The 12,479-nt window shown below is 42.7% G+C and overlaps 1 protein-coding gene across 4 annotated transcripts in view; it reads left to right on the top strand.

Annotated features, from left to right (window-relative positions):
• The window catches only part of SCEL (sciellin), a 75,349-nt gene that overhangs the window by 36,855 nt on the left and 26,015 nt on the right, over positions 1 to 12,479 (top strand). For 3 of the 4 annotated variants that reach the window (XM_063425840.1, XM_063425834.1, XM_063425830.1), the window contains 6 exons: positions 3,350 to 3,424; positions 5,024 to 5,098; positions 5,790 to 5,855; positions 6,375 to 6,446; positions 7,827 to 7,886; positions 8,646 to 8,699. In XM_063425840.1, coding sequence (XP_063281910.1) covers positions 3,350 to 3,424; positions 5,024 to 5,098; positions 5,790 to 5,855; positions 6,375 to 6,446; positions 7,827 to 7,886; positions 8,646 to 8,699 — 402 coding nt within the window. The remainder of the gene's footprint in view (positions 1 to 3,349; positions 3,425 to 5,023; positions 5,099 to 5,789; positions 5,856 to 6,374; positions 6,447 to 7,826; positions 7,887 to 8,645; positions 8,700 to 12,479) is intronic. The other variant, XM_063425844.1, reaches the window with a different exon arrangement.

The following is a 12,479-nucleotide window of genomic DNA, read 5'->3' as shown; positions in this document are numbered from 1 at the left end:
TCAAATTCATATATGATCACTGTGTTTAGCAAGTGCCCAGTCACAAATTCACACCCTAAAGCCTTCAGTTAGGCAATGGACTTTAAAAATCAATATCATAATACACCTTTACAATATCTTTTTGTAGACCTTGTTTAAAAGTAAAGGTTTGTAAAAATGCCAATAAATATTGTGCAAACAATTCCATAAGACATCTCACATTGATAAATACAGCACAGTAAAGTAAAGGCAGAACACTGAATAACAAAGAAGTACACTTTATTTGTGTTCTCTCATACTCTAACAACTTTGATGGACAGGTTCACTTATTGTATTAGTAATATACACAGGTTTACTTATTATATTAGTAATATAGTATTAGTAATATACACAGGAATCCATAGCTTTAGCAGGTAATCTGTGATTCTTCCATTATCGATGATCTGCCATGAAGCAGAGTAACTTAACAGAGTAACATTGTGTGATCAACTTAGGGTTTTATACTGTGTGGAAATCACTACACGACAGCACACTAATTTTCTGTATAAAAATGTGAGATTTTTTTTTAAATTGAGTCTAATATTTGTAGAACATTGACTAGACTAGTAAGCAGAGGTGGCTCTCTAATTAGGCGATTTAGGTGGCCGTCTAAGTTCTCGTGCTGGCTGGGGCCTCGTGTCCGCCTTAATTGCCACAAGGCAGAGTGACTTGTTGGGCTCTCGGGCAATGACTGAGGGCCCGACATCGGAATGGGGTCAGGTGGCTTGCCCTGTGTGCCACAGTGGGCGAGGCCCCTCCATTCTGCCCAGAGAGCCAGCCTCCAATCTACAGCTCCGCTTGCGCTCCCCAGACTATCAGAGTGTTGTTGCGGGTTACCACGGCAAAGCTCTGACTTCTGGAGATAGCGAGACTCCTCTATCAGTCTGCAGCTCATACCAAGCAGAGCTGCAGACTGGATAGGGAGCACACCGGACCCCCAGGGAGCCAGGACACTGGACCACCAGGGAAATTCAAGGTATTACCAACGCCCTCTCCCTCCCTCAGCCACTGTGTCACACCGTTCCCTCCCTCAGCCACCTGTCACCCCTTCCCTCACTTTGTCACCCCTGCCTCCCTCCCTCAGCCCCCTGTCACCCCCTCCCTCACTGTGTCACCCTTCCTCACTGTGTCACCCCCTTTTACTGTGTCACCACCTTGCTCCCTCAGCCACTTGTCACCCCCTCCCTCAATGTGTCACCCCTCAATGTGTCACCCCCTCCCTCCCTCCCTGTGTCACCCCCTCCCTCAATGTGTCACCCCCTCCATCCCTCAGCAACTTGTCACCTCCTCAAGGTGTCACCCCCTCCCTTCTTTAGCCATTTGTCACCTGCTCACTGTGTCACCCCTCCCTCACTATGTCACCCCCTTTACTCCCTTAGCCACTTGTCACCCCCTCCCTCACTCTGTCACCCTCTCCCTCCCTCAACCACCTGTCACCCCCTCCCTTATTTTGTCACCCCCCTGCCTCCCTCTCTCAGCCCCCTGTCACCCCGTCCCTCACTGTGTCACCCCTCCTCACTGTGTTAACCCCATTTTACTGTGTCAACCCCTCGCTCCCTCAGCCACTTGTCACCAGCTCCCTCAATGTGTCACCCCTCAATGTGTCATCCACTCACTGTGTCACCCCCTCCCTCCCTCACTGTGTCACCACCTCCCTCATTCAGCCACTTGTCACCTCCTCTCTGTGTCACCCCCTACTTCTTTCAGTCACTTGTCACCCCCTCACTGTGTCACCCCCTCACTCCCTCAGCCACCTGTCACCCCCTCCCTCCATCAGCCACCTGACACCCCCACCCTCCCTTAGCCACCTGTCACCCCCTCCCTTACTGTGTCTACCCCTCCCTCATTGTGTCACCACCTCCCTCACTAATGAAAGAATAAATAGTTGCGGCGCACTCAGACTACAAAAAAACAAAGAAGGCTACTAAAATGCCTATCTAAGTATAAATATGGGGATTTGGTTCCACCTCCCTCACTGTCACCCCCTCCTTCCCTCACCCTTTCACCCACCCCTCCCTTCCTTTCCTCTGCCACTTGTCACCCACTCCCTCACTGTGTCACCCCCCTCCACCCCTCACTCCCTCAGCCACTTGTCACCCCCTCCCTCACTGTCATGCCCTCCTTCCCTCACTATTCCACTCATTCCTCCCTTTGCCACTTGTCACCCTCTCCCTCTGCCACCTGTCACCCTCTCCCTAACTGTGTCACCCTCGCTCATGGTCACCCTATCACTGTGTCACCCCCTTCCTCATGGTCACCTCATCACTGTGTCACCCTCCCCCCCCCCCCACTGTCACCCCCTCCTTCCTTCACTCTTCCCCCCACTCCCTCCCTTACTCACTGTCAGACACACACTCTCAGGCACACACACAGCTAGACAATGCCAGACACACTCAGAAATATACACAGGCAGATAAATACACACTATGACTGTATGTCTGTATTAGTCAATATTTGTGTCTCTTTGCATCAATGTGTTTGTGTGAGTGTATGCATGTGCATGTATCAGTGTGTATATGTATTTGTGTATTAGTGTGTGTATATGTGTGCATTTAAGAGTGTGTGTCCATGTCTGTAATGTGATAGTAGTATGGTATGGGCAACAAAACGGTAAAGTTTCAAGCAACATATATATTAAATACATATATATATATACAATTCATGGGGAAATACATATATGATAATATACATGTTAAGGATTATAGAATATGTGGGGAAAAAAGTATATGACATTGTATTCTTATCTGTAACTTAATTTTTTGGTAACTGTTTTTTTAAAAACCCAACCAAAATTTACATTTTTGTTTCCAATAACCCCTTCACACTGGCACTTATGTATACCCGACTGTCAGGCTATACAACCATACCCCGCATTCGTGTATAAACCATTAGCATAATTGCTAATTAAATGTGTTTATTGCAAATTATCTCATAACTACAGTCAGAGAGTTCACATGGCAGAGGCATAGGGAGCCGCGAAAATGCAAGCCTCTGAAGATGATCCAATGCTGGAAGCCCGCCATTCAATATATCTACAGCTCCCTATACACACATAAGGCAACCTTTAAATTTATTTTTCACTAATGGTGTTAGTGGGGTTCGCCTAAGGTCTCGCAAAGTATAGAGCCGCCCCTCCTAGTAAGCGAGGCTCTGGGATTTACTCAAGGAACAATGTATACCTAATATTTTAGATGGCCTACAAAACTAGAGACATATATCTACAGATAACATGGTAGATACTTGCACAGTCTGTAGTACAAATTTATGTGTCTGACCAGCTGACTCTTTTTATTGCATCTAACTTGATAACACTTGTATTCTTGCATTGAAGAACTATCTATTCATCGGATGAAAGAACCTCTGATAAACCACTAAGGTCCAGTCTGATTGACAGTGCGAGATCAAGGTAATGATTGTGAGCATTTTTTATTTAAAATTATTATAAGATTATTATTATTATAAGATTAGATCTCAAGTGTAACAGAGAGTGTACGTTAAACTTGAGATTTCTGGTTAAATAAGAAGAAAGCAGCTTTACAGTTTTGAGTATGCTCTATAAAGACAGAGCAGATTTTGTTAATTTTTTTTACATTTATATTTTATTATTTATATAGGGTACACAAAGAGGAAGAGGGACAAAGGGGGAAGCACATAAACCTCACAAAATAAAAAAAAAAAACACTTAAAAACCATCAAAAACACACAAAAAAAAGAAAAAAAAGATACAAAGATTGGTGCATATTGTAGATAAAAATATAACCGTAATAATCATAATTATATCTATAATACTGTTGTTACCGTTAATAATTCTAATGCTCCCTCATAACGCTTTATACAGCCCTGATCTTATCAGTATTCCATGTAAACCTTCAAAGACAAAGCAGATTTAAACAATGCACCAAATAAATAACTCATCTATTAAAAGGAAGCTCCAGTCTCTTAAAGCACTCGAGCTTGAATAGCCTTATGGGTTAACTTTATATCCTCTCTGGTTTATGTAATATTACTGCCAGTTTCGAGAGGAAGACCCACTTTTATCAATCTCCTTAGTAACACCTCCCGGCAGTAGAGTACAGTCAGGAATGTTTCCTCGCTTGCTCACTTTGTACTGTACACTAATTCATTGAATGAGTGAGTGCTCCTCAAAGGGAAACACTGGTTTCAATAAAAAAATAAATTATTAGTGTATATTTTTATTTATTTCCCATTTTTATAATAATGTCCACTGTTTGATAATATAATAGACCTTGTCATGAGGTTATAACAGAAGCACATTAAATGAATGAACAATGGCTTATGTAACTCAGTGATTTTTTTACACACATACACTAGACCAGCCAGTTCACACAATCACCCATGTAAGAGAATTACATATTCGGCAGCACATCCCAACACATGGAATGACAACAAAGAGATAGAGATGACAGTAGAATTGGTCCAAATACATCAATCAATTAATCAGAAGCTGGGTTAATAGAATTGTCACCTAGTTTGGTATCTTCGCCTTAGCTGGAAGATTAAGACATTAAAATATTTTTCTATAACTTTGAAGCAAATGCCACAAAAATAAGTAAAAGCTGAAGCCTGACCTTTAGAAAGCAAAACTTAAAACACGTTCTTAATTCTCCAAGAGGTCGATTTATACAATATTTCGTTGAAATCAGTCTGTAATGACAATACTATGTATGTTAGCAAGAGATGGGGTTAATATGGTTCCAGCTAGGTATTAATTTGCTCAGTGCACAGAGACACATTTACATTTTGTGAGTTGCCATAGTAACGTCAGTTGGCTCTCTCAATTACAATGTAGTGTATAAGCTAAAATGTTGCTGCTTCATGAAATTCATTGATAAGGGAAAGTGATGTGTAAATGGAAACTGCTTGTAGCACACAAATTTTGATTTGTGTCGCTCTTTCCAATTTCTTTTCTTGGTGATCTCTGTATCATGCAGGAGTTAAAATATACATTGTAACTTAGCATTTCTGTGCCATTTTAAATCTATAGGTTTGAAAAATCTGATGACAAGCCAAAGCTTCCTCCTACCTCACCTACCTCACCGCTACCCAAAACTGATCTCAGGTAAAAATCTTTCTTAATACACTGTACAAAAAAAAGGGAAATTGCCCTAGAAATAAATAGGGGGTGGTTGTGAATTGACTAGGGCATTGCAAAGCTTAGTCCAAAATAGTAAATCCAACACTATGGTGGGGAATCTTTCAAATTTGAGTGTGTTGAACTAAAATTCTTATATCAATTCTCTGTAATTCCCAATTTACTGATAAACATTACAGATATTTTTATGAATAGGGACTGTATTAAAACAATTTGCAACATTAGAATCTGATGGATTCCATACAATATAAAAAGGCATACCGTAGTTTGTGGGGATTGATTTTGTAAATAGAATAATGTCATAATAGCAAACCTACATACGTCCCAGTGAAGATAGCAGCACTAAAACCTTTATGGCCACATCCAAGTTTTTGATCTCCTGTTGACAATAATGCCATAATAAAAAACTGTAATGTTTTATTAACAAATGGTTTAGTTGGTGTCTTATCAATTTAAATGCTTTGTCTACAGTGCCACCGGACCTTGACTCTTTAGCTCCAGAACATTTTTAATCAGTTTTAGAATGATAATACATAGCTTTTCTTCTAAATAGTGATCACCATAACAACTTACTTATAAAGCCACAGAAAGCTATTATCATATATGATGCTGGATAATCAAAATATAGGACTGTTTAATTGGCAAACTTTTTTTGTAAATTTCAAAATACTGAAGATAAACCCAAAGTGGTGCCGAGGGTATCCCCAGCTAAAACCGATGAGAAGTAACTATATATAATTCTAAAATTACAATATATAGATTTAGGAACACATAGCTGGTTTTAATTTGCAAATAATAATAGTATTATAATCAATAAGATATTAGTATGAATTACAGTTTCCCTTGTGGGACACATATTTTGACAGTCGTCATCATAGTTTGCCTCCTCTTGCCACTGTCCTTAAGTCACATATCCTCCATAATTTCTGATCACCCATTCTCCCATACCCCATCTCTCACACTAACACGGTCACCTCATGTCAATCACTCTCACTCACAGAGTGTCTAATTTCATTATCTCACCCTTCTTTTACTTACACTCTGCCTGTCAACCTTACCTACAAAAGCCAGTTGTTAAGGTTGGTCTGAGTCACAAGCAAGGCTTCCTCAACTCAATTATGAAAGCCAGTTGATTGGCAAGACACAGGGACTGGCCAACATGATCTTAGGCTTTTCTTCACTTAGAAATAATTCATTAAATCAATAATGAAATAAACATGAATGCACTCCTTTTCTATTTAAGACCTACTTATCCTACAAAGCCTGCCGTATCGCAGACTGGAGAAAGGAGAACTGTGGTGGAAAGAAGACAAAGGTAGGACTATAAAGAGATGAATGATATGCTTCCATGCTATGTATAGGATACTACTTAGCCATCATAGCAAATATGTTGGGAACACACTGATCAGTGTTTCCTCGGCAAGTCCAAGCATGTGTGCCGCATTACATCCCCTAAAAAGTAGGATTGTACAAAGTAGTGATGGTAGTAACAATGTTTCTCCAGTGGGATTAGTATGGTGTTTTTATACATGATTATAATAACTGGAGAACCTGCACATCAGACAGGTAATTGCCTAAAATCCATTGTTCTAAAATGCATGTTTCCATTTTTCCAAAATGAGGACTTAAATTGTGCTATATACAAATATAATATGTGTTGAGTCTTCAGATATGTCAGATTCAAAATTGTACATACATTGAGAATCATGGTTATGTTATTAAGAACATGCAAAGGAAATACAAACATTATTTTGAGAAATTTGTAGGTGTTTTTGGCTCCATTTCTTTTATGCCAGAGTTTGATTTTTCTGAGTGCCAGAAGAAAAGGTATTGCAAAAATACAGTTTACTCACTCATCTGGCATTCTGCAACATAGGTACCACTGTCATTTGGAGGTATTCAATAAAGTGAGAATTCAAAGCAAAATCTGAGAGTTTTTCATATTTAAGGCCCAGAGTAGCTAAACTGAAACTTAGAGAATTTGTCTAGTTCAACTATTTTGACCTTAAAGGGACACTATAGTCACCAGAACAACTACAGCTTATTGCATTTGTTCTGGTGAATAGAATGATTTCCTTCAGGCTTTTTGCTGTAAACATTTTACGGTCTTTTCTGAGAGGGCTTCTAGAGGTGCTTCCTGGGGCAGTGCAGCACTGGTAGTCAGTGACTCCACAGTCTGCATGCAGACACTGAACTTTCCTCATAGAGATCCATTGGTTCAATGCATCTCTATGAGGAGAGGCTGATTGGCCAGGACTGTGTTTGGTTTGTGCTGGCTCTGCCCCTGATCTGCCTCCTAGACAAGCTCATCCAGTCCAATGCTTTCCTATGAGAAAGCATTAACACTATAGGTTTTAGGAATACATGTTTGTTTTCCTGACCCTATAGTGTTCCTTTAATTTGAAATATACTTTGAATTCATATTGAATCCTTACTTTTGCGAATTACCCTACATGAGTTCACCAGTCAAAAGACAGGAATGGTAGGAACTTCTTGAATGCATTGTGCAATAACTTGCTTTATCTGTTCTCATTAAGTTGATTACTTAAGTAATTAATAACAATGTCACAGAGCAATACAGGAATATGCATGGGGAATGCTGGACATAGCAGGAGGGTTTAGCTATACTGGTACAAAATGAGAGATATGGAATTAGTTGAAATATACAGTGACAACTCTTTTAAATTTTTCATAGGAGTCAAGACATTGATAATCTTATTGATGTAACAACCACTAGGACATCAAGCAGTAAAGGGTAAGAATAATTTTTACATCACTTTACTTATATCAGTAAAAAAAAATATTTACATTTAATAAACATTTATATATATATATATATATATATATATATATATATATATATATATATATATATATATATATATATATATATATATATAAAAACAAAATCCGGAGCCAGGCACTCCTCCTTGTAAGAAAACTCTCAAATATAAATAAGCCTAGGTGCAATCCCGCGTTATATATATGAAAAAGCAATAAAGGGAGCACACTAGGTCTTGATTGTAGTGCAAAATTATTTACTGCATTCCCAATGAATACATAGCTGTGGTTTAAGCAAAAAAATCAACGTTTCGACCCTGCTGGGTCTTGTGATCTTGACCTAGTGTGCTCCCTTTATTGCTTTTTCATATATATATATATATATATATATATATATATATATATATATATATATACATACAAATAGATGTATTACTGCTTTTCTTCTTTTTCACTCTATTAATTACTTTTTCTTACTTGATCTATGAACCAACTGAGGGAAAATGTGCCAATCGGTGTATTATATTATGTACACTATATATATTGCAGTACACTAAGTGGACCAATTTTGTGCCCTTTTGTAAATAAGATGTAAACACCAGACATATTTGAGGGAGTTAGGGTGGTAAAGAAGGGAAGGTCTGGGAAGAGAATGGAAAGGGAAGATAAAAAACAATGTTTTATCTTCTGAAATATATACTTATTGTTACTTATTGTTTATTTATTTTTTAAGAGATTTGAATGACCTCATTGAAATATCAAGCACCACAAAGAATTTACGTAACAGGTAAAACCATGCACACACTATTTTATGATCTTTTCAATCATACTTTTTTTATTTCAAGCTTAGCTCACAAATGTAATTATGTCACTGTAAAGCAAAAGATGTCCAGTAATATTCTGTATTAATCCCAGAATGGAAAATGTTGGATATATCAGTAGTTATTTTGGCTACTTGCAGTTTCCACCCATTTTCTATTAGTATTTAGGTTTTCTGAATACTAGTATACTATAGAGCAGGGATAGGCATTCTTTAGCACTCGACGTTGTGGACTACATTCCCCATAATGCTAGTACACCCATAATGCTGGCAAAGCATCAAGGGAGGTGTAGTGCAAAACATCTGGAATGCCGAAGGTTGCCTATGCCTGGTATAGAAAATAGAGCCATTTTGTGATTTCTAACAGAGATTAACTCAGTGAAACAACTTTGGACGTCCTAACGCTGTGCATGAGGATGTCCAGCATGTTCAAAATCCTCATTGAGGGGGCGTGTCCGGCGGCCGACCAAGATGGACGCATAAACCCACAGCTCCTCGTGGCGCCCGCATAAACTGCACACATCACGCTCATCCAGCTCGTCCACACACCGCAGATGGGTCGCACGAAGAAGCAAGCTGACCCAGGAAGCACCCCGAGACCCGCGGGCCGCGGGGGAGAACAGTCGATCAGAACTTACCTCCACGCCACGGCCCGCGCCCTGTCACCGCAAACGGAGATGGAGGCCTCAAGCCAGGTACCGGAATCACTCCCATCCACACCAGCCAGATACTCCCCGGCCCCATCCCTCACCTCAGAGCCCCAAGTGACGCCGGACGGCGAGTGGAGGGACATACTACCCAACCTCCTCACTAAATCAGATTTTGAGGCCCTCTCAGACCGCCTAGGCCGCGTAGTCCGTGAAGAAGTCGCCCAACTTCGAGCGGACCTATCCAATGTGGAGGCCCGCATGACAGTAGCGGAGGCCGAAACCAAGGCCCTGCGGACAGACCTAGAACACACTAATTCAGCAGTAACAGCCCAGGAAGCAGACATGGCGCACCTCACCACGTGGGTGGACGACCTAGATAACCGCGGCCGCAGGCTGAATCTGCGCGTCCGCGGGGTGAGAGAAGGGGGCCCATCAGAAAATGTCCCAGAAATGCTGAGGCAGATCTTCACCCAGGTACTAGGGGGCCAGCATATACCCAGAATAGGCCTGGTAAGGGCACATAGAGCACTGAGACCCCAACCAGCTCCAGAGGACCAACCCAGGGATATAATTTGCTGCCTAGACAATTATCAGCTAAAAGAAGAAATCTTACGCATAGCCCGCCGCATGGGCACGCTCCGCCTGGAAGGGCAAACTATAACCATCTATCAAGATTTATCCCGATACACGCTGCAGGCAAGGAGAGCCCTGCGCCCAGTGACGTCGGCCATGCAGCAAGCAGGGATACCGTACCGCTGGGGGTATCCATTCTCCCTAACAGCCAGACACGGTCCTGACCAGCTGGTGATAAGGAAACCAGAAGAAGTCCCGGGCTTCATGCGCACCATGGGCCTCCCACCAGTACAAGTACCCGACTGGCTAGCGAGGTCGTTCCTCCAGCAACCACCAGGACCGCCCCAACCCCGCAGACCCGACAATGGCCCTCAAAGGCCCCAACACCAACGCCAACGTGGCTGGAACCAAGACCAAGCGAGACGGGATCAATAAACAGAAGACGCACCACGCAGCCAAGACGACAACAAGGGGACCCATGAAGCACCGACAGTGCACGACGAACAGTGAGTAACAGGAGGGGGGAGGGGACACAAAACAGAGACAAACACGGGCTCACCATCTACACAAGCAGAATTTGGGGTGGGGGACGGATACCAGGGGGACAGAGGGGACAAAAATTGCAACATTCATAGCATTCCATGGGGACCCACACCGCAAGGGGGGGGAACAGAACTATTGGGGAGGGGGACGGGAAAGCGTGCCAACGCCACCGCCTGAGAGGGCTGACGAGAAAACAGGCGAACCCACCCACAACTACCCAGCACCGTGACATTGAATGGCAAAAAGACTGCATGCAAAGGTGGCACGAACATTAGAATCGCAACCACATCTCACATAGGGAGGTTGGGAAAGGAAGAGTGAGACAAATGCAAGGGCAGGGAGGCAAAGGAGGGAGGCAGGGAGGGGGAGGGGGATATTGATGCAGGAGGGAGGGGAGACAGAAAGGGGACAGGAAGAGATACACAGGACGTATGTACGGGGAGGGAGGGAGAGGGGGGGGGAAATATAGTTAAAAAAAATATATATATATATATATATATATAAAAAAAAATAAAAAAATAAAAAATAAAAAATAATAATAATAATAAAAAAAAGTTAATTAAATATAGTCACCATAATACTGGACCAGATACCGTTCAGGGGGACCAGGCACAGATATGGAACAGTCTAAGGCTAATACATACGCATACTCACCCCAAATCAAGTCAAATACAGACAGCACAGCATAGTAATATAGGGAATAGATAGAGGGCCAAAAGCAAAACAAACCTTTGCAGAAAAATAGTAAGCATACAAAACGGAAATGACCATGGGGGTATTTAATTAACTTTAAAGATGTAAATGTTATAAATGTTACAATTGTTACCAATGTTGCAAATGTTAATGCAAGTCTAACGCTCCCCACACACACGCGCCTCACCCGAACCCACCCAAATATGGCATCAGACGAGCACCTATTAATGAATCTGACAGCATCTATGACCTAGAGACGAGAAACACGTGGGGGAAGCTACGTAATAGAACACCGCTGCATGGTGTGACCTCACCCCAATCCTCACCTGCACTGCGCCACAACGCGAGACCCAAAACAGGCTACGAAATAGCACTCCCAGACCTGACCCACGACACGGCCCACCCCAAAGCTGCACAAGAACGCCCTGACCCAGCAAAACCTAGCCTCACAAATCCAATCAGATGCACAAACAAAACGATAAACACACAAGACCCGCAAACAGAGGTCCCCCCAACTCAATTACACCCGCGGACCAGCTGACGAGACGACCAAACAAACTGACCACCCCGAGGCAGCAGAGGGACAGCAATTGCACACTTAATATACCATAGATGACCCACACATGAAATACAGCGAGAGACAGAGCGGACGCTCCAAACACACAGCCACTGGAGAGACGGGAGACCACGAACCACGTACCCACCACATACTACAAAACCCACATAAACTAGGCGGACGCCACGGCCGAGCCACCCCAGACACATAGCTCGCCACCCCCACAGGCATAGGACGTAAGACCCCCCCCTCCGGTAAGGGGTCACACAACTCCCGAAGTCGACTCAGACCTACCAACAGGCCGGTCCAACAGTCGCACCACCGGGACACTTGTCCATTAACCTGTATACAACACGTAGCACCTAAGACAGAACAAGACCACACAAACCTAATACAAAAACCCAGACGAGACCACAACCGCACCACACTACACCAACAAACACCCCCCCCGCACCTTCCTTCCCCCTCCCTCCCCCCACTGCCCTATCAAATTGTCTCCCCTGGCCGCCCGGGCGATGTCGACCCCGGGGCCGAACGGATTCACTCGGGAGGAACTGAGCATAGTCTCCTACAACGTGCACGGCTTAAACATTAGAGAGAAACGAACGAGGCTTCTGCGCGACCTAAAACACTACAAGGCATCAATAGCATTCCTCCAGGAAACACACTTCCAAGAAGGCAGAGCACCGGCCCTAAGGGACCGCAATTACCAAACAGGATACTTCAGCAACA

This window comes from Pelobates fuscus, chromosome 1, assembly GCF_036172605.1.
Source record: "Pelobates fuscus isolate aPelFus1 chromosome 1, aPelFus1.pri, whole genome shotgun sequence".
Lineage (NCBI taxonomy): Eukaryota > Metazoa > Chordata > Amphibia > Anura > Pelobatidae > Pelobates > Pelobates fuscus.
Note: the sequence above shows the minus strand (reverse complement) of the source record. Positions and strands in the feature narration are given on the sequence as shown.